This window comes from Trematomus bernacchii, unplaced genomic scaffold (assembly GCF_902827165.1).
Source record: "Trematomus bernacchii unplaced genomic scaffold, fTreBer1.1, whole genome shotgun sequence".
Lineage (NCBI taxonomy): Eukaryota > Metazoa > Chordata > Actinopteri > Perciformes > Nototheniidae > Trematomus > Trematomus bernacchii.
Window position 1 is genome coordinate 7,827,978 of NW_022987727.1, and position 27,182 is coordinate 7,855,159.

Sequence of the window (27,182 nt, forward strand, 5' to 3'; positions counted from 1 at the left end):
TTGGATGTAGAAGAGTCAGAATCAATATAGATTTTTTTTATTTTAAAGTAAATTCAGATTGAACATAGTAGAAAATGTAAATTATGGTGTCCGTCCAAAAGAAACGCATTACTTATAGTGAAAACTACCCTTGAATGATGGGATAGTAGACTAAAAGCTTTAGGAATCCAAACTATAACATATAATAAGTACCCTGTATCAAGATTGATGCAAAACAAGTGAAATTTGACATTTTTAGAGAGATTTAGCACAAAAAAACCAATTCTGGGGTTATTTGGGTGGATTTTCCATATCTCTGGCCCCCCTCGGTAGATTTTGATGATTGACATCTCTTTTTAACCGTTAGAGCCAATGGAATCGAGGGGAAGTTCCACATACACACACACGTTACCAAATAAGGAGTGAGAGTGACGCGTAGCCAGAATACCCAAAACAGGAAGCTGTCATACACTCTGGAAGCTATCATTAGCAGCTAATATGAAAACTCAGTTTTTGACATAAAAATTGAATTATGGATTATCAATAATTTTTTCAAAGTGACAGACACATTGGATTAACCTATGGATTAACCTTCAGCCACGTTTTTCTCGTTTTAATGCCATTGAACACAACTTTTGATCAGAATAACAGCAAAAGGTGAGCATATCTCAGTTTTTTGCTACCTAAAGCTACGTCGTGTGTTGTCTGGTTTTGCTTCCCCTGTCGCAAGTTCTGATCGCTCAGTGATGATACTTATATTTCTAGAATCTGTGGAATCTCAGCTTGCTAGCAAAGCTTGTTTGTGCAGATCTGATAAGTATATTGACCGATTTATACCTAGAGTTCTGTGCTAAGTGCGTTAGCATTTTTTCGCTCAGGGCTCATTTAGACGCTTCTTGTGAGACTTGTGTTTTGTTTCGGTAAAAATGGTTCATATCGTCAGTTAGCTTAGTTTCTTCCCGTTAAGTGAGTATGACACATTCATAGTTTATTACATTTTAAGAAGCCCTGAGACACAGTTTAGTGAAAAAAAAGTTAATAATGGTTTAAGTAAAGCATGCTAGGAAGTAATGGCGCATTTCCACTACACGGCCTCGCTCGGTATGGCTAGGCCTCGTTAGGACTGGCTCACTTTATGGCGCATTTCCATTACAGTTTAGGAACTGGGGTAGTATCTATAGTAACGCAGTGTAGGCGGAGCCGTGACGTCATCTTCAATGAGAACCCCAGAAAAACAACACAGCCGTTAGCTGTTAGCACTCAGAGCTCACAGCTCCTCATATATGTTCAGAAACTAGACAAAAGTTAAACAAGTACAAACCACAGACTGTCTGTGTCATGGCGAATACAGTCGCTGCTTTATTTATGTCTGTATAGGCCGTTGTTGTGAGTGTGGACGGTCGGAGCATATACTGCGTTAGCTTAGCCAATCTCCATTTAGAAAACACGCATTTTAAAAGGTTTTTCGCCTGCCGTCTGTCTGCAGACTTGTCAAAGCATTAATTCATGGTTTTTACTAACCGGTATCAGTATGTTGTTACTTCGGCATCATTTTGAAACGTGTATTACAATTAAATCACGGTGAAATATGTTCATCTTGTTGTAGTTGTAGCCCCCTTGCCAGCGATTCTCTCTCTAGTTTAGCATACTCAGCCCGACTCAGCCTCGTTGTCTCTGGCCCTAGACCCACGATTTTATGAGGCCAGAAAAACTGTGAATTAGGACCCGCCGGCCGGTACTAGGCCAAGTGGAAACGCAACCAAAAACGGGCCGCTGACGTCACAGCCCTCTTAAACCGGGCTCCGCGCTGTAGTGGAAACGCGCCATAAGGTGTTTATTCAATATACAACTATAAATAGACTAAACAACAGACAAAAGAAACTGATGACTTTTGCTCTTTCTCTTCCTTTCTATCTCAATGACAACTTTGTTCCACACTTGCGGACAGTATCTTTAAGAAGATACATAATAAGGGGGTTGCAATACAACGACTGCTTTATGAATGTGTGTCATATGAAGGCTATACAAATATACTGATAATGATACTTGTTTAAGAGAGGGGGGCTGTGTACTAATACTGACCTCCGACTTTCTTTATCTGAATATCTGAATGATTATACGAGGCCGCTGCCCGTCACCTACAGCAGCGAGAGCAGTTTCAAGGCCAGTGGTTTCTATGGTGACCATGACTGTGGCTGTTTAGGACACTGTTGAAACCCACTATTCAGTACGCAGTATTAAAAGGCCCCCCAATGGATCGCTATCTTATATGATTTGTTATTTAGCTGTAGGGTCCTGGGGTCCAACAGTAATGGTTACTGGAGTTACTGATCTTTCATATGACTAACTGTGTGTTTAGGTAGGTGTCGTGATATGGAAAGGCAACCAAGACATAACAGCTACAGTGCAGAATGTATAAAAGATACCCCATTTCACATAATCGCTGGACTGTTGAGTTGACAGTCAGAATGATGTCTGGGGCAGGGTGTGATGCAACCACACGCTGGTCTTTGTCTGTTCAGCTGGCTGCTCTAACAGATCGTTTGGCAGAAAACCAACCATCATGCTTTTTCTAGGACTTGTTTTATCTGGAGGCTGGGAAACCATTTGGTATTTACCTGTGACCACATGTGTTTAGAGAACAAAAGTTCATTTCTCTGCTAGGTCTCAAGCCACTCTGACTAAGTGAGGACAGTGCGTAATTCACAGTCACATACTTTACATTTTGAACCTTATTTTTAAAGAATCTAAATTAGCCTACATCTTCAAAAATGTAGAAGACACATTTTCTCTCCACTGGCTCCCTGTCTCATTCAGGATCAAATACAAGATCGCACTACTGACCCATCAATGCATCCACGGGAACGCTCCTTCATACCTCAAAGAACTACTCGCATCACAAACCTCCACACACAACCTCCGCTCCACAACCAACCATCTGCTTCGCCCCCCGAGGACCAAACTCTGCACAATGGGGGATCGGGCTTTCTGTGCAGCTGCTCCTCACCTGTGGAATTCCCTCCCAGACCACCTGAGGACTCCACAGACCACTGACGCCTTCAAGAAAGGCCTAAAAACCTTTCTTTTAAAAAAAGCCTTTGATTAAACTTTTGTTTCTTTTGTTTGTTCTATTATGCCTCCTGTAGCACCTTGGGATTGCTTTTAGCAATGAAAGGTGCTTTACAAATCAAATGTATTATTATTATTATTATTATTTCCAGGCCATTGTTACTGTCATGCAAGCCATTGCTCCATCCTGACTCATACTCTGAAAAACCACAAGTTAATCTTGTATCTAAAAAAAAAAGAAGCTATAAACCCATGTGCTGATTTGGAATAGATCAAAAACATATTTTCTTCCTCACAGAAATCCAATGCAAGGTCATGTTGTGCTGCTGACACTCGAGGGTCATGGATAACCCGACCGTCTGTTTATTTTCTCTGTGCCTGCTGATTTGACTAATTCCAACCAACCTCTCAAAGTAAAGGCATGTCTGTCAGAATGACTCTCTTTGAAGTAAACAGTTGGGATACAATAATTCCAATGATCAACAGCCCACAGTTTACAAGAACACTATATATGGTATACCTTTGAACAATGTCCACAGTATGTCTGCAAACCCATCAGCCAGTCCAACATTAACTGCATTTGGCTGGCATTTCATGTTGGCTCTAACCTAATGGTTTCTATCTCATTCAATCTCTTCCCATTCATGTTTTCCTTCTTTTCTCAACACTTTATCCCTCTTGTTCATTCACTCTTTCTTACCATGCCAAAGACGGTTCTAAACTGTCCTTATACCACCCTTTCTCTCTAAGCCATCATGTCTAATGAGATTGGGCCTGTACCTTGAGAATAACACATGCAGAGCGAGGGAGACAGGGGGGTAGAGAAAACAGGATGAGAGAGTGATGGGTGAGGACAGATACATAAATGGACTACACACACACACACACACACACACACACACACACACACACACACACACACACACACACACACACACACACACACACACACACACACACACACACACACACACACACACACACACACACACACACACACACATCACACACACACACACACACACACACACACACACACACCACAACACACACACACACACACACACACACACACAACACACACACCACACACACACACACACACCACACACACACACACACACACACACACACACCACACACACCACACACACACCACACACACACACACCACACACACACACACACACACAGGGTTCAGTGTCATGCCCAAGGACACTTCGACATGTTGACTATAGAAGGGCGGAACTACTGACCCTCGATTGGAGAACAACATCTATACCCCAAGCTACATCCGCCCAAAACTAAAGATTCATTCTAGTGATTTAAATGTTTGAAACAAAAAGGAATGAAGATTGTGCATGCCAGAGAACAATATGGGGATACAATCATGATGTGTGCTTTGTTGTTCAGTCACTCTGACCATGGTTAAGGCCCATGCAGCAAACCCAATAGTGGAGGACAAATTGAGCGTGTTACTGTGACCTGCTCTCTCTGGCTTTTCATGTGCACGTGTAGGGTAGAACATGATAAAAGAGGGATGCTAGGTAACCAACCAGAGCCAAAACCCTCGGACAATTCACCCTTATCTCACATTGCTAGGGTTGGGACACGCTGTCAAACAAGAACTGCGGCTGGTAAGTTGATCTACTCTCGCCACTATTTAAAGTAACCAACCGTTGTTTTGTTTAATAAAATATCCTGTGGGCTGATAAAGCAGGGTATAGGGCAGATGATTGTTTTAATCAAATCACTGAATACATTTACATTGCCTGGGATGACTGCAGTGATGTTGGTGGAGAATCAAAAGGAGACAAAGAGTGCTTGATGACAAAACACTGGAAGATATGTAGAGTGATTGGTTTTTGCAAGGGAACATTTTGCATGACAGTTATATTGCTGAATGTGTGACAAAACGCTGTGAAAGCTCCAACACAAAAATCACAGTTCAGACAATGATTCTTAATATTTTCTTACTTTGGCTAAAGCATTGTGCTAAAGCTGGAATATTGGTGTACCTTGTGGACTTAAATATAACTTCATTATCTGTATTACAAAAGATGGCATTTGTCAAACAGCTTAAAGGGAAAAGCATCTGTTTGAGTCTCAGGAATGACTAAGGATCCTAAACTCTCTCCTGAATCCCGTTTACAGTCAGTCACACAACATTGATCGCCGGTGGACTGATTCCCACATCCTCATCCTGTTATTTGTTCACTCTCTGCCCAGCTCATCCCCCTCCTCAGTCTGTTAGATCCTATCCCATGCCCTTTTCTCTACTTTCCCTGTGTGCACTCCCACTTCTGTCCCAAGGGAAACATTCATACACGGGCATACTTACAGTATCCGTAATCATTACATCAGCAGCGGGTTTGTTTTCCAGCTGATAATATAATATAATAAGCATGTTTGTAACAATGATCTCCTTAAAGTAGCTCACTTATTCACGAGTTGTAATAATCATGAGTTTTAAAACACTTGTTTACAAGAGAGCATCTTCCACTGGGATCCTTCATGCCATCTTCCATTTACCACATCCCCCACCCAGAAATGTCCCCCCTGTGTTTTTCCCTTCCTCCCCTCTCTGTAAAGAGAGGGGCAGGGGTCAGTGTGGGGCCACGGCCATGAAATGTTCCTCATTAAACATCACCACAAGGCTTTGCTGGAAAACTCTTGCTGCCTCTTGTTTAAACTCAAAGTTGCAATTCCCATCAGTAATGTTTTATCTGTAAAGGAAATCAATTAAATAATACAAAGGAGATGTGATCCTCTCCATAAAAAAAGGGACATGTGGCTTTAATCCCATGTCCATGTTGATCCCATCTAGCAGTCCAAGGTGAGAGGTGATTTTGTCATGGTTTGTAAAATCACAATAACAGCATGAATAGGGGGGGGGGGAGCGTAACACATCCTCTCTAATGGAGATGATTCGGAGTAAGAGGTTAAAACATTTACATAAATGTTTGGAGGCAGTGATCAGATAAGAGCCGGTGTGTGTTGGAGCTCCAAACAGGAGCAGCGGAGGATGTACCGTCACTGGCAAACGGCCTGCCAGCATGCCAACCCGCCCCCCCCCCCCCCCCCCTCCATTTCCTCATTTTTCTACAGTGCCACTAAAGATAGCTTGAAGGCAGAGAATGAGGAAGTACCAAAGTTCAAATGATGGCAATGCTTAAATGAAGGCAAGCCAGATTGTACCACAGCCTGCTCTGCCAGTGTCTCGTCTGTCTTTTCTTCTCTCACATGATTGCCATGTTATTGTTCCTTCATTGTTTTGTCTCTGTTCTTTGCAAAGGAAGACTAGCTTTCCACTATGGCATTCTAACAGGATCCCTAATGCCAAACAAAGAAATATGCTGCTCTGTTTATTTCCTTTCAACCACGCGAATGTCCAAGTGAATGCACACACACGTCGCCTTACATGGAGATTAGATAAAGACGGCTACAGGATGACAGACTTTGAATGGTTAATTTTCACATGATATGAAAGTGTGTCTTTGTGCCTTGAACTGTGGCCTATGAAATTATAAAATAATTTATACTGCAATGTAGCACTCATCCCCACTGCACAATACACAGTGTCTCTCTCATCATCATCACTGTTCATGTTTTCAAATGGGGTTTTTTCTATTCACCGATATAGACAGGGATATAGAAAGGGACACAAAGAAAATTGAAGTAGATGTAGAAAGCTCTGAGAGAAAAATAGATGGGTGAAGAAAAAGGTACAAAGCAGACTGGCTTTATAAAAGGAATGATTGACGGAAAAACATCAAGAAAATAAGAAATGTAGAGAAGATGATCAACAGGTAGAGAAAAAAGACATTCATGGCAATCAGAGAAAGGGATCAATGTAAGAAGAGCACGCAAGACAGAGAGCAGGTTCAGGTAAGAGACGTAAAGGTTGAAATGAAAAGACAAATCAGGCAGACAGGTGTGTAATCAAAAACAGTCAGACATGATCCGTCTGAGGGCTTTTCCACTGAGCGCCGTCAATCAGGTCTCCACACACACACACACACACACACACACACACACACACACACACACACACACACACACACACACACACACACACACACACACACACACACACACACACACACACACACACACACACACACACACACACACACACACACACACACACACACACACACACACACACACACACACACACACACACACACACACACACACACACACACACACACACACACACACACACACACACACACACACACACACACACACACACACACACACACACTACACACACACACACACACACACACACACACACACACACACACACACACACACACACACACACACACACACACACACACATTACCAGTGCCTATTGTAACTCAGTATAATGTCAATTTATCACACACAACTGACAGGAAAATGCCACACGAAGCAAAGTTTAATTTAACAAACAACTGAACGACTCAAATGAGTGAATATGACGCGATTAGGATACTTTGAGAAAAGATTAAAAACGAGAAAATAGTAGAGAGAAAAGCCTAGGGCCCTCCCTGTCCTTTCGCCTGTATGCAACAGTCAGCCTATTCCTTATTGGTGAAAGGGGGGGAAATCAGCAAGAGAAAGGCAGTCAGGCAGTGGGGGGGGGATTGAGGGACAGAGAAAGGAAGTCAAATTAACACAATAAGAGAGAACAGCAAAGAGGAGGAGACAGAAACTGGTGAGAGACAAAACTTAAAAGAAGTGACATATGATCATGCCCCCAGCTAAAGTACCACCCTTAACGACAACAACCAAACCTGCACGAAACATCTTCGTCTGCTGCACACACACACACACACACACACTTTTAGACTGTGTACAGGTTGGAAAGAGCAAGGTATCTTTGAAAATCACCAGAAATACACAATGTATCATAGCAAGACACTAATAAAGAACGTTCTAATATTTCACTTATCATGAATGGACCACATGTGACAAACTACCCAGGAAATGGAACCAGCATTACTTTATTCTATATTTCTCAATAAAAATGGCACTGAAAATAAACCCTTTTGCACTAACCTGATCCGGTTACAATCATTAAATCCTGCGTTCTTTGGAAGTTATGATTAACTTGGCTGAGACATGAGTTGCATTACACATTATTGTCAACTCATTTCAACTCCTGCTGTTTCAATAGAGGTGCAGGACACAAACACGGCAGTGGAAAGCGAGGCCAAAGTGGGTCAAATGTGACTGAGGCTGCCTTTACACGGGAACGTTTGCGTTTATGCACAGTATGCGTTTTCAAAAAAGTCTTCCGTTCACATGCATTAGTTTCAGTTAACGTGTCTGTTCACACGAGACCGCTGGAAACGCTGTAGTACATATGCCGGGACTGTAAGTGGCGCTGTAACTTCCGCCACAAAATACACCAAAAGCAGCGAAGAAGACCCCGGAGCAATGTTACCATGGCTACCCTTCTGTTTATGCCCCGCGGTGGATTTAGCAACATGTAGTAGTTCATGTAATTCTCCATGTCCACTTGTTGCTGATGGTTGTGGTAGAGGAGCTGTAGATTTTGCACTAACATCTGTAGCATGGTCAGTAGCAGTAGCACTAGCAGTAGCTACTGACAGGAGCTACTGGCCATGCTACAGCAGTGAGCAGCAGAGGCGGGGAGAGGCGGGGCTATCGTTATTTTTTCAGGAAATTCTCGTATAGAGGCGATTACACAGACTCGTTTGACCCCCCAGAGCGTTTCGTTAGCGAATCTATCCACCTTGGGACCCGTTATCGTTTGTGGGGTCCGTTTCTATGGTTTTGTTACGGCCTCGTGTAAATAATAGGGCTATACGCAAGAGAAACTATGCAGATACAAGCCGTTTCGTTCTCGTGTAAAGGGGGTCTGAGACCAAAAACACTGAAACGGATTGTGGTTGAGGGGGTAACGTGTCACCCTTACACAATTTTCTATAGTTATTTTTTTAGTTTTCCACTGAAAAATCAAATAATGGAAAAAACGCCTGGCACACGAAATCTTTCTAAACCTCACAATCATAGCACCTGAATTTAAGGTGTTAAACACACTTTGTTATGCATTTCAGATTATGTAAGGCCTTCAGCCTAGTAAACAACACTTACTTTGAAAAACGTTTCCAGACACCCAGCTTAAAAAAAAAGGCATCTATGTGCCACTTTGAAGGTTTTAGGTATAGGCTTTAGTTGTATTCAGCAAGCAACAGGCCTTGCGTCATAATTGTAGACAGAGTTCAAAAAGGAAAACCAACTATCTGGGAAAATGCACACTTACTGGTGCAACAGTGCTGCTGCCCTGAAAGGAAAACCATCTACAGCTTCTGTTGATGTTACGAGTGCTCTCTGCTTTCAAAATACTAGTGCTCACATAATCAACACAACACACCTAGGCAGGATTTAGAAAATAGTGACTCGTGCTTTTCCTGAAGAAGTAACCACTCCCCCCCTTATAGGTTACAGCATTTTAAACACAACGTTCAAGATTCTTTATAGTGAAATTTTTCCCATTTACATTTGGTAAAAAAAAAGCAGAATGGAGCATTAATAAGAGCTTTATGTATCCAGGTGATTGGTCATTTAGCTAGCTGCGTTATATTCTTTTGAGAGTGGATTTTTCTCCTTCTTTTTGTAATATAGCATCTGCTTTATCCCAGCTGTCTTTAAAAACACATTTAATCATGTCTATTATGATAACTGGGACTCATCTGTCCCTCCATCCATCTTTTAATAAAAAGCCCCACTTATTTCAGTGACAGAGCATCCATTCATCCCCCTTCTGTTTCATTTAGTTAGCACGCACTGCCAGACGGACACTAGACAGGCCAGCTCCAAGAAAAGAGAAAACATGCACATATTAGGAAGACCTCTTTTCTATTGCTCCTTTTTCTACCACTGAATGAATACCGAGTAAGACACCATTTAACAGGTGAGTGTCTTTCAAAAAACAACAGGTGATCCTTTCCTGGAGTATTCTTTTTAAGTGCAACTACATTCAATCTTAAACTAAACTTTTCAGCAACATATAGCAGCTACCTACCATTTCACCACACAGAAAGGGTATCTTAAAAACCTGTGCCCCAACATCAGAAGATATAATGAAGGCACAACAGTTTGTGTGTATCCAAAACAATATCTCCTTTTGTTAAGCAGCTTAGGCCTGTGTAGTGATCCTGCTGTGGATTAAGGCGGCGGGAGTAAGGAAAATAAAGCATGTCAAATAGGACGTCGTGTTTTAGGAGTATACTGCCCTGTCCATGGGAATTGTATAACCAGCTACCTAACTCATTTACATTTGAGGCGTTTAGCCGACACACTCATGCACAGCCATTTCCTGCAGCGCAAATGAAAGGTTAAGAGCACACGGGTGATTCATCGTATATGTAAGTAGCCTAATAAAAAAGACCAAAAGAGTGTCGAGATTTTTTACAACAGATACAGATCATGTCCACATAACACAACCTGTCGTATCATTGTGAATCTCTCAAGACTTTTCAAATAAAGTCTTGCATCTTAATCCCAGGACTTCTGCCATACAGAGAGTTGTTCTATGTCAGCTCAATACAATGTTTCACTGTGGTCAGATTTCGCTTCATCAACGACACAAAATGAGCCTTTGGTCTAACTTTAGTAGGTCATCGTCTGAGGAATGCAGCATTTTGTAAAACAAACCAGTGCTTGAAAATGAGACACTTACATATTTTTAAACCTTTTAAAGAGTGTTAAAGAGTCAGGCCTTAGTGAAGGGGCTCTATATTGACACTCAAATTCTGACAACGTTTTATTTGAAACATAATATTAAGTATAACCGGACCAGGTAACCCGGCATGTTTTAGTCACATAGTAATAAGCCTTGAAGTACTAGGTCACCTCATTAAACTGAATTACATCACTGTAACTTGCCTTTAGAGGTTCATCCGTTGTATTTTAGCTCAACTGGTCCTGGTGCTGAAATGTATTTTTGTCTGTAGATTGTTTAGTAGCAAAGTTTGAAATTAGGGCCGAACAACTCATTGAACTCAAACTGAAATTGTTTTGTAATGAAAATGCTACACGATATAACGTCGCCTGAGCCTCACGCACACATACACACACTGCCTTAAACTCCACATGACATAAGAAAGCTATTGAATCAAGAAACCAACTTGTTTAAGGCCAAGCCACCCCAAAGCTACAAGAGGTAACTTTGGTGTCTATATCCATAATAACCCTCAGTGTTTTCAGTGCAATCCTTATTCTTCTGCTCTTCTTCAAAAGGACCGAACTGTTTTGGAGCATGTGCTGTTGAACTAGAGGCACTATAGTACTCTTTATACCTATGGGCTACAACAGCAGTCAGGCAGGAGCACATGATGCCTTCCATCGTACAGGCCTGTGTTGTTCCCATCAGAAATGGAAGACCCCCGGGGAAGTGTACACAAGCCTCGCCTGATAATCTACTGTCATGGATGTCATGTGTGTGACCCACAGCATCGAGGCAGAAGTCTCAACAATGTCACCCCACTGTCCTTTATTGCCTTCTTGGATGATGTGTAGAAAATGCTGAACAAGTGATCGCTAATCAAAATACACTGAGGAGAATTGCTGTTTTGCGTCATAGGGCTGGAATTTGAACGGGCGTGAAACCAAGTCATAACACATCTGTTTGCCTTTACTCACGCACACACGTACACATACACTCTCAGACATAACAGGTGCACGCACACACACTGTGCTCCCTCAGCTGAGGTCACAGCTGTTTGACAGCAGCCAAACCCCACTTGTGTGAGCATTGAAACAGAGTCTGTAATCCCCCTTTTTACCCTTAGCCAGCATGTACCAATCTCCAAACTTGACCAATATTGCTTTAGCAGAGATGAACACTGTGCATATGGGGCATGATAAATATGATTAACCTATAAATGCAAGATAGTAAAACTAGAACTAAAGATTCAACCAATCTGCCCAAGTCGCTGTAAACAAATCTGATGAATTCAACTTTTTTTTAACCCAGCAACTAGATGTTACACTTCACCAGTGTTTCAGTATCTGCCAATGATTCTAGCAGAAGAGAAACTGTGCAAGCCATATTCTTTCTTCAAGCATTTAGACTTCCAAACACATAAAGCATTGTTGAATTATGTCATTAGATTAGAAATGTTACTTGCAGATCATTGAACTTAAGAAGGTAAGGTAAGATAAGTTCCCTGATCATCACAGCTGATCATCACAATGGAGGAACTCATTGAGGAAACAGAACCCCCATTCACGAGGTAACAGCCCCCGGCTCCGCAGCACACTGATGCGATGTAGGCCACGCTACTCTCAGCAGCACACAGGAGAGCAGAGCTGTGGAGCAACTTGCATCTTCTGCCAGAGTGAGAAACACAGGGGAGTGATGCAAAAGGAGACATGGCATGACTCCTGCTGAAGGCATCGCCCAGTGCGACTTTGATAAAGTTGTGATGTTCTGTTTTCTGGCAGTTTAGATCTAACTTTCAGAGCATATTCTGTTAAAAGGACCATTCAAGTATCAACATACCACTTAAACTGACAAAGTGGTAAAACATTTTGGCGGCAATTGTCGAATTCTAATTTCCTAAAAATGTCTTGTAACTAAGTCAAGTGAAAATAGTGGAAAGCTTTTATCAAGGTCTATGTAGTCACAGCACAATTTGCTCTTTTTAAACCTTTTTTATTGAACAGTTTATTAAATGATTTGCCTTGAAAAGCTATTTATAGTCAAATTAGACCATTTAAGGCCTTCATGGTTCAAATCACAAAGATATAAAGTACTATTTTGGATCATGACAGTCGGACAGACAAGGAGAATGGAAACCTTGATTATATGAGTGGCAGATAAGGGCTCCGGCTGATTGGAATGGGATTTTCTGGGTGCAAGTATGGCAGGCCTCACACACTTGGATACATCTGTCTCTCAGGCGGAGATGAAATTAATTCCGACTACATCAGTGACAGCACTTCTAGCTTCACCTTTTCTTCCACTGACACAAAACACACTTACGCTGCCTTTCATTCTGTCACTCATGCAGACAGTATCAACGTAAGAGGTGACAATCATAACAACAAGATGTAAACTTACGCTCAAAGTCAGAATCCTCATCATCGTCGTCATCATCCCCGTTGGACTCTGTTTGCATGGGCTCTCCATCAAACATCACTCCTTTCCCCATCTTGCCACCAGCTCCGGCCCCATCCTGGCTTCTGGTTTCCCGCAAACGGGTGAAGTACTGTACTGCAAAATCCACCAAGTCTGAGGGTCTTTGTCGCAGCACCTCCACAGTGTACCCCTGCAGCAGTTCTGTCAACCCCACTGGTATCTCAATACTCATGGCTGTGTGTGGCTCAGTGGCGGCGTATGCTATCTATCTGCAGAAGGAAAGAAAATTTGTCAAAATTTGTTTTGGTACAGAGTCATACTTGTATCACAGTCCAGGTCTTGCTTAATAGTTGCTTTGAACAGCTGACTTTTACTATGGCGGTACAAAGTGTGCCCTGTGTGGCCTGTGAATGTTAAGTGGCTGATGACTGCTCTACAGGGCAACTGAAATGAATTGAAGCAGCCTGGATAACTGAAATAATGTCCATCAAGTTTGACAGTTGAACAGATACTGCACTAGCATGTATGAAGGTAGTGTAATGACGTACATGAAGTGTTGCTGTGACATTGTCACTGAGCGGCCACTTATCTAGGGTTGAGCCAAGAACACACAGTTCCCACAGCTGCACCAGCAGATATGAAACCAACATTTGCAAGAAGGGGAAGAGATAAACAGCTACATTCGCTGGGTTTCAGCGATATTACTACTCGGCATTGACAGAAACTGAGCTGTCAACTTGGGTGGGTTGCCGGCTCGAACTAGCTAGCAAAGCAGCTAATGTGGCTAATGTTCATGACAACTGGTTTACTGCCCTGTTCGATTTACATATAACTATACTTACATATATAACCTAGATAACAAACAATTAATACAGCAAACGTAGATGGGCTGCGTTTCAAGCGTTGTCTTACGTTAAAGGCATTGAGCATTAGCTTTCTTGCCACCTTCAATGAAGCCTTTACCGTTAGCTCACGCTATAATATGGCGCACTGGCTGCAGGGAGCTAAGCCACAGATAAGTGGCCGGCTGGATAAACGTTACCATGCAAGCACAGCATGATGTCAAGCAACGTTAAGCTGTAAACTAACCTAACGTTACTGTGTGACACTTACGTGAGAATCTGTCTCCCCGGCTAAACTAGCCAGTCCCCTCCTTCTTGGTGTCTTCCTTGTTCTCTCTTATTTCGTCTCTTCTTTTTAGCCAGTCTCTTTGCCAGTGTATCAACCGTATACCTCCACAGAAAAACCCGGTCCAACGTTAAAGCCAATAAATGTTACGAGTGTGTCGCCGAGCTAGCGTTTTGAGGCTAGTTTAGCTCCCCAGCCAGCTGTACAGCGATGCTGGCTAAGTTGAGAGGAAAAAGCAGTCGACTTCACCGCTGCAGCCTCTTACGACGTCCACGCACTTGGGGAGGGTGGGACTTGCTGTGGCAGTATGGAGAGCTGGCTAGCGGCAGGCTAACTCGCAGAGCTGCTAACTACTTGTTAGCATCTGCCTGTTTGTCCTCTGATATCAGCCGAGCGACTCCTCTCCTGGAGACACTGATAAGTCAGCTGCTGCAGCCAGGTGAAAACTCCTTACGTCAGCGTTTTGCCACACCACTTTTAAGTACAACCCCAAGTACCGACAAAAACCCTTTTTTAATTTTATTGCAGCAGTGTCGCGGCTAATTACATCAAGAGAAGCCTGCAGAAATTAACTGAACACACGTTTCTTCCCTCCCGGCGAAACACTCCGCACTACACGCAGGAATGAACCGCTGCCTGTAGCCAGCGTAAGGAGGCGTGGCTACTGAGTGAGCAGAGAGCGTTTGACATTGATTGACAGAAAGCAGGATCAATCCGAAAATAAGTTCTGCATACCCCAGCCAATTGGATATTGGCATGTAAATGAAGGCGGGATCAAAGGCAGAACCATATTCGTACTCTCAGAATAGGACCACACCCACAGAAGTGGCCTTCACAATTTGGCAGAGATCTCTAGAAATAGTAGAAAATAAAAAAATATATACAACTAATTCAGGGAAACATGCCTGAATTTGTAAAGACTAAAGAGAAAAAGTGTTTTCTCTATTCTAGAGTATTTTCTAAGATGTATTCTTGAATGAGGGTGTGCTGCAAATAGTGTGATGAATTCTTGAAATAATACTTGTGATGTGATATGTAAATAAAAACAATCCTATATAACTGACTTCTGAACTTTGCTGCTCTTTGACCTGCAACAGCCCATCATTCCACACAAGTTTGTTTTATTAACTTTGCTGTGGTATGACTGAATAAAATACATTACACATCGGTACAGCTGAAAGTCTGCAGCAGAATGCCTTTCTTGAAAACCCTATATCCTCGCTGTTATTTAAGTACGAAGATTACAATTCTCAATTTCTGGCCCTGATCCCTTATTCCCTTGTCTAACCCATCCATCATCCTTTCCTTCCTTCCAGACTTTTAAGGCTCTTCAGAGGACACAACTATACATGCGTATATCAAATCTTAGTGTAACCCTCTAAATTGCATCATACTAGTTCCACCAGTCCCTGCATTTCTTTCTATTTTTGTACGTGCAGCTTCAGTGCATTGGTGATTATTGTGTCCTCTCACCATCTTCCCACTCTTGTTTACTTTGTTTGTCTACAGTCAGTTTTCCCCTGCAGAAATGAGCCTGTCTACGTGGAGCAGGATCACTGAGGGACGATCTACAGGTAGGTACCTATTCTGAGAGGTTTGCTAAGCACCACCACCGTGTAGCATCTCCTCTCTTCCATTTCTGTTCCTCAGCTGTCACAGAGGTAAAGCCGTTGCCATGGCCACAGCGAGCTCAGATTTAATTCCTCTTACCTGATTCTGATTGGTTTAGGTCTTTGTTTTCAACAAACACAGATGAGAAACAGAAGTCCAGGCTCCCTCTGCTGGGAGAATACACTCTGGTTATAACACATTATTTGAAAGGTTCCTGTCATGTTAAAGATACAGATGTTAACCCAGAGTGTGTAACCAATTCCAAGCTATGCTTCTTTAAACAACAGAACAAACTCCTCAAAATTAACCACATAATCAGGACAATTCTCAGTCTCACAGGGTAGATAATTACCCCGCTGATATCTATTAGCTTGTGAACCTTCCCTTAGTCTTTGCTGTATTTGCTGTATGTGAATTAGCCCACAATAAGACTCATGGCAGCATATCCCTCAAGGGAGTGCATTTTTCTGTGTAACCATTTCCCACAGGAACATAAACAAGTAGCAGTACAACCTATAGAGAAAGTGACAGATGAGTTTTCACATGTACAGCCGGGACTGGGGTCTTGGCTTTCCTAGAAGTGCCATCCTTTGGGAGTTTCTGCGAATGTGGTTCCAGTTAACTCTAAAAGTGTCTCAAGGAGAGCTAGCCTACATTTTCAGAGAGAGGGGGGAGGATAGAGAACATGGGCGAAGGAAGACACTTATTGTACACACTGTATGTGGAGGTGTGTATAGACTGTGTGCGTTTTAGTATCTGTCATCTCCAAACATCTCCATCTGGGACCGCTGACACACAGCCAGTTTTCCATTTAGGCGTTATCAGGTGTTAACATAAGGATGGACAAGGGTGAGGAGGATGAGAGAAAACAGACTGTACCATATGCTTGCAGTGTCTCAATGTAGGGAATAAAACAAAAGAAGAAAAGACCCATAATAATCTTAAATGACACTGATGGTGGTTTTATAACTGGAAGTTGTTATCAGGGGAATTATTGCTCAGATTAAGTGGACCACCACTAAAGATATATGGCGTGCATCATGTGATTGATGAAGGGTTTTTGCTTTGGAAACTACGTCTAGTGCTTATGGGTTGGGGGTAAGTACAATTAGACTTTATTACACCACAACAATTTATTGCACTGAGATTTAAAAGTTAGGGCTCTGAAAACAAATAAAATATAGAAATAGAAATCTGTATTTCTTATCTTCAGCCACCCTCAAAACCAAATTGGTTCATTCATGTCTTGCCTTTTTGTACACACTGACACTACATTCATACAACCGAGGCTGTCTCAAATTAATGTTGTGATACAACACCACCACCTACTGGCTGATAGTAGCCTGTTCAGACTCAAATCTCAATAGTTCTCAAATCTCAAAATGTTTTCCCGTATTGTTCTTAAATAATTTCACACGTAAAACATCACAGAAACCACAACAGCAATATTGTCTTGTCCCACCCAAATTCACCGGATCACTGGTCTGCAACGCATCATGAAAAATGTTTAGGATTCTGACAATATCTAACATAAAAAAAACAACATTCAAGGAAGTTGAAGACTGTTATGAGGTATTGTGCTGTCTCTAAAACAGACCCCAATTCACTTGATACCTTATTTCAATGCGCTATCACATTATAATTGATTATGTATTTATTTCCTATAATATAATGATATGAGAAAGCTTTTCTCTATCACACTTGTATGAATATTGTTTTTCATAACAATGATCTGTGTTTTAAGCAAGATCTTTACCAGTAAGTAATTATGGACAGAAATATTATTTTTGTGCGCACAGTTCAAGTAATGATGAGACATTTTTTAATTTGTTCTTAGTTCACGAACTGCAAATATTTGAGTCCTTCATTATTAGTGTTTGCTTGGATGAAATCTAAATAAAGTTTAAACCTTGAAACTAAAAAAGTGTAAATACAGCCTTTTGCATTTTGAAGGAGGTTCATAAATAGTAATCTCTAGTATTCACTTGTTTTTTTAACAAAAATCTCAACATGTACAAATGGAGAAAAGGCTGAGAAACATTACCAAATAGGGCAGTCTAGATAGACCCCAAAAAACACATCTGGTTCTTTTGTATTACAAATCATTCTGTTGATGTCATGTGATCAACAGAACTTCCTGTTTTTGCTGGAAACTAATGGAAAAAAATGGTTAATTCACAAATGTGACAGTCATTACATTAACCAGACGAGGACCTCATCTGTAATGTGAAAAACGGTGTTTTGATCCTTTATGTGTGTGTCTACAGGCACACTTAAAATAAACAGGTGTTTAGTTATGAACTATATCTCAGCATACACATAAACACTCAGAAACTGATTGGACAGAAATTGACAGAGACAGATCAACTATAAATAGAAAAGAGACTGACAGGAGAAAGACAAGCAGACAGACACAATTACTCAGACAGAAACTGATTTGACAACCAGGAGATGGAAAGTAAAGGAGAAACGGATCTGCTTAACGCAGCTCTGTACAGCTGATTTATATCAAAACACACTCTAATCGACTCACACACACAAACACGCTTACATACATGTTCAAGATTGTAATAGGGCATAAACAACACTAGGCCACAATCCAAAAATAAAGGACAATTCATATTCATATTCCCATACAAATCTTTTATTCGGGTGGAATGCTTATTACAAAACCTGATACCAGCAGTTTAGTCCTCAAAGATATTTGACCACATTGTCTTTGATTTAAAATGTAACAGAATGTTTAATGAAAGCAGGTCCAGGTCATTTTGTAAGTGGAGATACCTCAAGATGAATGTGAAAGTTCCTGAAAAGTAAATGGGAAAGAAGTAGAAGATTTCCCCAAACCTGTAGCAATAACACCCTGTTGATAAGATCTTGTTATAAAACTTTTTTTTAATACGCACAACGCCGACTCAAACCCACAGTAGTAAAATACTCTCTATGCATAATCATATCAGAAATATTGTCATACACTTTTGCGATTGCTGACTGTACATACTTACAACCTTGAACAGTTTCCATCGAAAAGAAAATATTGTGGACTTTCATGTAGCATAAAAAGTAAAAATGACAAAATATGACGATGGTTTATGATATAGAAAGTGCCTTGTCATGATGTGTAATCAATATATAGTAGCCTATACATAAAAGGAATACCTATAAATACTCTACACAAGATAAATAGAAGATTTGTAAAATACATTTTTGTATTTCCATCAAGGGTTGTTAGCAATGCTATGCTTTTATACACTGTTTTACAATTAGGTTAAGTAATCAAGCAGTATGGCCACTAAACATTGTTTTATGTTATTAAAAGCAACAAGATTTGAATGTTTTTGCTCCAAAATGCAATGTCAACCATTCAAAAATGGCATCATAAACTACACGTATAGATTAGATTTAAATGGGAGGATGTGAATTCATTACATTACATGATGAATTCAAGGTAGAACCTTTTTTCATGCATTCACAGCATTTTGGAGAAGTCCTCTTCAATCCTTGCTCTCTGTTTGAGCACTGCCACTAGATTTAATTCATGCAAAGTGCACTGAATCATTCCAGCGCACTCTAATCGCAGAACATTACAGAAAGACTGGCCTGTGCCCATTAGTCCTCCATCATATATAACAAGCTCTTTTCTTAGAAACAGTCATAAAGTCAAAACACATTTTGAATTATTTCCTTTGTATTTTCTCTACCTCACTTAACATAGAACTTCAGGCATAAAATAAAAGAGGTATTAACAGTTAAGTGAATTATTACATATTAACAGAGCAATGCATCTGTACATGGCTATCTCGCAGTATGACAACATCCACCACTTTCAAATCAAAACAAGGGATAGATGGGGGCAAACACATAGAAACTCTAAATAAATCATTACAAATGTTGTGTTGTCAGTAACAGCAGAGCAGCCTGATTTAAATTCAGCGAGTGTCTTATTATTCACTGTGGCCTGCGACGCTAATTGTTTGCTCTCTTATCTCCGCGCTCGCACCAAAGGGAATCCTCACAGCAGCGAACTGAACAACCAGCTCTGAAAGCGCTTTTCATCCTGCACCGTTAACAAATACACATCTTTCACTGGCTGAAAAATCCAAACAAAAACTGTGCTGCCATGGTTACAGTCAGCTACTCTCTCTTTTCCTCTCACTCCATCTGTCTTCGCCCCCATAGCAGTAATATGCACTCTTGTAGTCTGACAGGTAGATTAGATTTGTTGGATGTTCTGTTACACAACATCCTACGAGTCTGAATCCATTGTGCAGCAGGGGTGCCATTACCAGTTTGAATACACCTGGGACTGTGCAGCCTTTGTGTGTGTGCTGTGCCGGCTGCCGCCCAATCAGAAGCAGATTGTGTTTGAAGTGCTTGTGATAAGACGCTGGGGTTAAGGGTCTGACTCCCACTGGGACCCGTGAATACATTACATCTCAATCTGTGTCCCTGGCAATGTAACCTGATATCTTCCTCTGAGGCCTGAGAAAAGCAGGGAAGAGGATGCGTTTACACCCTGAAAAAGGATAGCGTGAAAAGCATTCTTTGTATCATTAATGTCTCATTTTTCATTGCATCTCCATGGTTTTATCACTACATCAAATACAAAAAGGATACAAATAGCCAAACACCTCAGAGCTGTCTGCAGGGCATTTGTGGGTCACATTAGCACACACACACTCATTGATATCAAGTTTTTGCATCCCTGTGTTTCCTCTGTTAAACAGTTCTCTGTCCAAAGAGCCTGAAAAGAAGAACATAAGCTGTTGCTGTTCTGATAATTGAGCACTGGGGGCAGTGTGGGTGGCTGACAGTACGAGATGTTGGAATTAACAGCAGAACAAGGGGCTCTGTGATGGACAGAACAAAGAGCGCTGGTCACCACAGCAACAAAAAAAAGGTGGAGAGAGAGGGTGACACGGGGTGAGGCAGGAGGAGACAGGGTGAGGGAAACGAGAGGGAAAAAGAGACGGAGCAGGCCTGAAGCCAGAAATCCATCTCATTCTATAGGTCTTGTAGGGATCACCGTGGTTACTATACATGTAAAATGGAATAAAAAAATTCTACATTGCCGCCGACCTGCTGCCGTGGTTACACATGAGTAACGGTCACCGTGGATACCGCACTGTGCTTCCCCTACTCTCTCTGCGTGAGGCCTTTTGAACTCTGTGTGATAGAGAAAAGAGCCAGAGGGGGAATGAGATGTGTTTCCTACAGAAATGCACGATGTCTGAAGTCAGACACTGATATGAAAGCCACAACATGTTTGCTCCCTTCCCATCTTTGATGATTATGGTGGAAAAAAAGGCCTCCTGACTCCTCCTCATGCTAAATGAATAGGTGGAGGAATCTCAGGACGCTTAGCAATACCTGCTAATTACAGCCTACCTGAAATATCCAATAATGAGCTCAGTGGGTTTCTGTCTAGCTTATAATTACCGGCTACCAAGAATAAAGGCTACTGTGACATTATTGCTATGGTTTGGTCAGCCACTGCTGACTTTGAGTGCTCCACACGGCTGGGAACATTTTGAAAGTTGACAGATTCAAACATTGGATACATATAACAAGTGAGATGTTAGCTTGACCACTGCTGCAGCTACTTTTATTGTAGATGCGATCAGATGAAGCCCAAGCTATTCCCATGGCTAGCATAAAATCCATCTTTTTAATTATTTGTATTATTTCCATTCTAAAATCAAATCAAGTTCATTTTCCATATCTTTTTAATCCAATTTGATTAACTGAAAGCTGCTTCAAACCCTTTCACACTTCCAGGAATAACATCCTGATGGAGAATAGTCTTCAACTACTGAAAATGTATCTATAAAGTTACCATCATGTGCGGATACAGTAGTTCTATTTCCCAAAGCTGCTCAAATGTATTTTAAGATCAATGAATTATATCAGATTGTTGCGGTGTTTAGGTTCAGAAGTTAAAATCTCAGTAACATCCCGTTCTGTCCCTTCGCCTCTGGAATTCATTCTGGACCACATCCTGTTTTCCCAGCAAAATGATAACTGCAGCATTGTTCTGAGGGGTTGGGATCGGACACATCCACATGAACAGATCTGGATGAAGTGTCCTCCAGATGCCAGATGCTGTGATGAGAAGAGATCTCTTCTTTTGTTCTCAGTAACAGAGAGGGGGCTCCCTTTCCTTTTCCATCTGGTCTGAGCTTAATGAAGTTACAGCTTCAGAGATTGAGCCTAACAATGTCACCAACTGGGACCGGAAAGGTCAAAGGTCACATGGAGAGGGGACCTTTTGAACTTTGCTTTCTTTCTGTAATTCCCACCTGCAGAGGGAGATTGAATATATTATAACTTATAATGTAAATGAAGGTGGTGGGGAAGTAATCCTAAAGCTGTTATAAGAAAATATCTTAAACAAGGAATAGAAGACTCTTTTGCTAGGATCCATCGAATAATTCACTTAATTTGTAAAACAACATGACCAATGATTATTACTTGATTTAAAACTAGACCTCAGGCTTCACGATTCAGATAAATGGATTACGACATATGTAAAGTATAAGAGCTAAGCATCTGTCTCCAGGCCAAAGAAAAAAGGGACATGCGGAAAAGTGAGGGGAAGAGAGGATGTGTTATGTATACACAGACACATGTACTTAAAGTACAGTTTCTGAGCCACTATAAAAGTGTCAAAAGTGGTGTTTTAGGTCATTTGTAAAACACTGCGCTCACAGAGGAGAGTTTTAAGAGAGCTTGCAGTTGCTTGCTGAACTGTCTCACTGAAAATCTGCTTTATATCCACTGGTCTTACACACACGGACAGAGACAGACCTGTCTGCTGAGGAGCCATGATCAAAAAGTAAATGTGCCTGTGCCGATTCATAATGTCTCACATTAGGTTGGTCATCAGTTTTTAAAAAGCTCTGGCTTGTTTGTATAATTAAGGGAAAAACTTGAATATTGCACTTTAAACCCCAGCATGTAATAATATAGCTTAAACTTCACTCTAGATGCATCTCACTGAGGTCTAATGGAGATAACCACATTTTTATCCAAATCTGCCCATGACTGAAAAACAAGGGAAACATCCCAGCTGCTGAGTATCTTAAACAGGAAGTAGTTTTCTGACCCCATCATCCAATTGAAATCTCTATAACCTGGGTTGATTGATAGGTACACAGGAGAGGTGGATATACTCTTGTTTGTTAAATTCTTGCCCGGAGGATATTGTCAGTACACTTTTTATACTGAGAAAATAATGTCAGTCGATCGGCCCGAGTGTGTTTCCCACACCAGAGTGCAGTAGTGTTGTTATGCCTCTTGGGACGAGGTTGGCAGTTTCCCATGGAGCTCCTACAGGTTGTTTCTAGGAGCCTTGTTGTTACGGCGATGTCACAGCTGGGATGCGATCTGTGATCCAGCCGGTCACCTCCTTCAGCGTGGACTCAGACACCTCCGGGAGGTCGTGGTGAAGGGCGTGGTAGGCCCCCTCGAAGACCTGAACAGACAGCAGCAATGAGAGAGAGTCAGAGAAATGGGATGTACGCATCGAGGAAGATGTTAAAAACGGGGTAATTTGAGATAAGTGCCTTGAGTGTCATATTTCAGGAGGAAACTTGTTTTCTCTTCTGCTATGATGTTCTGTGTGAACAGCGTCTTTTAAATGAACTGCAGTCCAATGTCAGGCAGATTCAGCATGCTAGCTAAACCTGCAGGGAAATACTCAAAACCAAAATAAACAAGGTCCTCTATTCTCCCATGGGGGCCCTTATGTTCTTGCTGGGCACCATCGACTCCAAATGGGTCTCCTCTCACGCGACATGAAGCAGGTGAGAGGCGCCTGTTGTGTGTTTTTGTGAAAGAGCTGTTTTGTTATCTTTGATTGAAATATCAGGCACGGGTGTTGCAGAGAATCTAATTTACAAAGTCTCACAGAGGAAAGGGTGTGTGGTTAATTTGTACGTGTGTGTGTAATCATGCAAAAACTTCAGTTCCAGTCCCAGGAAGTGCATCCAGCCTTTCCTTTTGTGTGTGTGATACTTTGTCACCTAAAGGAGACACATTCCTTCGTGTGAACAGTGTGTATTTTCAATGAACCGTAGAAGAGATAAACACACTTGCAGGCCCACGCCCTGTATTTGCCTGTGTGTGGGCAGAAAACACAGTATACGTCCGTTTTGTGGTGGTTCTACAGTTGGTGTTGTGTGTGTACATACTTGATATGTCTGTCAGTTATTGCACAACAAAGCCGGCCTTTCAGAAAACTCTGTAATCACAATAGAATCCCACATTCTGCTGCTGACGCTTCCTTCAGTGTGTTGGAGGAAGTATATGTATCTATGATTCATTCAAAGATAAAAAAAGTACTTCATTTTCTCATGAGACGGTTAACAGCTACAAAGCCAAAAAGGGACATGGAGGGGGAAATAAATGGGCGGCTGCTATATATCTTTTCATTAAGGGTTTTTGGCTTTACAGCTACTGTCGCTTGAAAAATGGCGATATAGGGAACTGCATTCAATCATTTGAATGTGTGTTAGTCCACAAATTAGGCAATATAGCTATCTAGTGCACCTTTTGTACCTAGCCCAACTCCTAAGCCACACTCCAGAAGACTACTCCCCCATGAGGAGAGTGGACATTTGCTCCAGAACAAACCCTTAAGTAATTTATTTCAATCAATTCCCCTCAATGTTTCTCCCCAAACCCTAAACAGCAGATGACTATGGCATGTGACAAACGTTGTTGACAGGATCTGGCTATTGTAAAGAAAGGTATACTTGAGACAATGTGTAAGGTGTCAGTTTTGGAGCCATTGCTTTAACCCTTAAGACTAGACGGACATATTGTGCATGATTGGGCAGTGTCATGCAATAATAGTTTTCCTCACAATCTTTCATATGCTTTGGGAAAAGATTCACCTTGTTCCTTTACTGAAAATAAGACTTTAATCATGGGACAATGTTGTTTTATGTCACATTATATCGTATTATTATTTTTATTTAGTTGTAGGTAATCCTAAATAATAATTCCCCAGCATGAATAAGAGATCAATACATTTTAAAATAGCAACATCATGTGAAACTGTTATTTCCAACGTGATAATTCCTGTGTTTTTATTACTGAACTGTTTTTATTACTGAACATTTAGTTGCATTTTGAGGTAGCAATGTAAATGTAGCTATCATATGTATTACTTCAGGCAGATGTGTAAATGAAGCTTTAATGTGAATACATGAGGATATAATGTGCACCAACATCTAACCAAGCCCCTGGGATGCTCAGCAAGGCACTTTATGATCAGCTTACAGTCATTCATTATTTAAAGCAGTAGTTCATGTTGCCCAAGAGTGGCCATCAGCTGTGTTTACATAATAAAATGAATAGAAATGGGCATGTGTGTGATGATGTGAGAGCACATGTGGAACTTGAAATCATTCATATTTAATGTAAGGGAACTGTGGGTCCTCATTTATTTGTATTACCATTAGAGCTTCCTATCCATTTATTTATGAACCTAACTCCAATTGGCCAACTTTCATAGTTTTCCCTATTCAAGGTCCTCTATTCTCCCATGGGGGCCCTTATGTTCTTGCTGGGCACCATCGACTCCAAATGGGTCTCCTCTCACGCGACATGAAGCAGGTGAGAGGCGCCTGTTGTGTGTTTTTGTAAAAGAGCTGTTTTGTTATCTTTGATTGAAATATCAGGCACGGGTGTTGCAGAGAATCTAATTTACAAAGTCTCACAGAGGAAAGGGTGTGTGGTTAATTTGTACGTGTGTGTGTAATCATGCAAAAACTTCAGTTACAGTCCCAGGAAGTGCATCCAGCCTTTCCTTTTGTGTGTGTGATACTTTGTGTTGATTGTATTGTGTTATTTTTAATGATCAAAACAGGTGCATGTACTTTGTCACCTAAAGGAGACACATTCCTTCGTGTGAACAGTGTGTATTTTCAATGAACCGTAGAAGAGATAAACACACTTGCAGGCCCCCGCCCTGTATTTGCCTGAATGTGGGCAGAATTGTCCAATTTCAGGCAGATTCAGCATGCTAGCTAAACCTGCAGGGAAATACTCAAAACCAAAATAAACAGACACTTTTCTGTGATGAAGTGACGCCTGATAACATTCGGTTCAATATTTGGTTCACCAATTGTATCTCTCTGATAAGACATGTGCTAAAGCAGTCCATGTACCTCATGAGCAGGTACATGGACTGCTTTAGCAAGGTGAGAAGTGGTGAGGAAAGTGGTGAGGAAACATCTTCTTTCTTTTTACTTGCCCTAATTACAGTTTTCATCCCTCTTGGTTTGACCATGTGATTTAAAAAGAGCGTGTGAACTTCCTTCTTCACAAACACACATCCTCCCGTGAAGAGGAAGAATCTATAGTAGCCTTCTGTCTGTCTGTCAGTGAACCATGCGGGACTCAGCACTACAGAATGTGTGTGAGGAGGCTGAACATATATTTGACTGACAACATAGTTTACTTTAGGCATGGACCTTCTGCCCATCTGCTGGGTTTTCAAAGGTGAATGTATTCTGTATGCATTTTACACTGCTTAAAGTTGCACTTTATGTAACGGTTAGATCGAAAAGCAAAACTATTTTGCCTTCAACCCTTCAATACGATACATTGTTTCCCAATGTTTTGGTCTCAAGGTTTGTCTCAATGTGACGATTTCTTCTGTTTAACCTTGCTTTCCAGGCAGTCCTACTGCCTTAAAAATGATTTCAAATAAAGGCATTTTTCAAAGCAATTCACATAAAGTTTTCACTGAACAGCCCTTCCTCACCTTGAACTTCTTGTCGGAGCTCGCAGCGTTCTCGTACATCAGCTTGGAGCCTCTGATGTCGCAGAGCTTGTCGGCGTCGCCGTGCAGGAGCAGGAAGGGCCAGCTGATGGAGGGGATCTCCCTCTCGATGCGCGCCGCCGCCCCCATCAGCTGCATGGCGAACGACACCCGCATGCCCCCGTGGAAGTTCAGCTCATCGGCATCATACGCCTCCACCTGGCAGGAAAAAATAAATATAAGAGTTATTGAGCAAAGTTGATCACATGTCTCGCTGGTTCTGATTTGTTATTTATTCCATCTTTATTTAACCACAACAATAAACCTTGTAGATGAATTCAAATATGGAACAAAGTCAAGAAAATAAGGGCCCCCATGGGAGAATAGAGGACCTTGAATAGGGAAAACTATGAAAGTTGGCAAATTGGAGTTAGGTTCATAAATAAATGGATAGGAAGCTCTAATGGTAATACAAATAAATGAGGACCCACAGTTCCCTTACATTAAATATGAATGATT

General features: G+C 41.4%; 2 protein-coding genes across 4 annotated transcripts in view; both read right to left on the reverse strand.

Moving 5' to 3' along the window:
- The window catches only part of prkar2aa (protein kinase, cAMP-dependent, regulatory, type II, alpha A), a 51,899-nt gene extending 36,982 nt beyond the window's left edge, over positions 1 to 14,917 (reverse strand). Inside the window, exons 1-2 of one of the 2 annotated variants that reach the window (XM_034145029.1) lie at positions 14,267 to 14,917; positions 13,136 to 13,418 (exon numbers count right to left, since the gene is read on the reverse strand). In XM_034145029.1, coding sequence (XP_034000920.1) covers positions 13,136 to 13,385 — 250 coding nt within the window. In that variant the 5' untranslated portion in view covers positions 13,386 to 13,418; positions 14,267 to 14,917. Of the gene's footprint in view, positions 1 to 13,135; positions 13,423 to 14,266 lie in introns of both variants that reach the window. The other variant, XM_034145028.1, reaches the window with a different exon arrangement.
- Positions 14,918 to 18,514: 3,597 nt separating this feature from the next.
- mgll (monoglyceride lipase) overlaps positions 18,515 to 27,182 on the reverse strand; it is a 41,240-nt gene continuing 32,572 nt past the window's right edge. The window contains exons 6-7 of one of the 2 annotated variants that reach the window (XM_034145030.1): positions 26,667 to 26,882; positions 18,515 to 23,366 (exon numbers count right to left, since the gene is read on the reverse strand). In XM_034145030.1, the coding sequence (XP_034000921.1) occupies positions 23,250 to 23,366; positions 26,667 to 26,882 (333 nt within the window). In that variant the 3' untranslated portion in view covers positions 18,515 to 23,249. The remainder of the gene's footprint in view (positions 23,367 to 26,666; positions 26,883 to 27,182) is intronic. The other variant, XM_034145032.1, reaches the window with a different exon arrangement.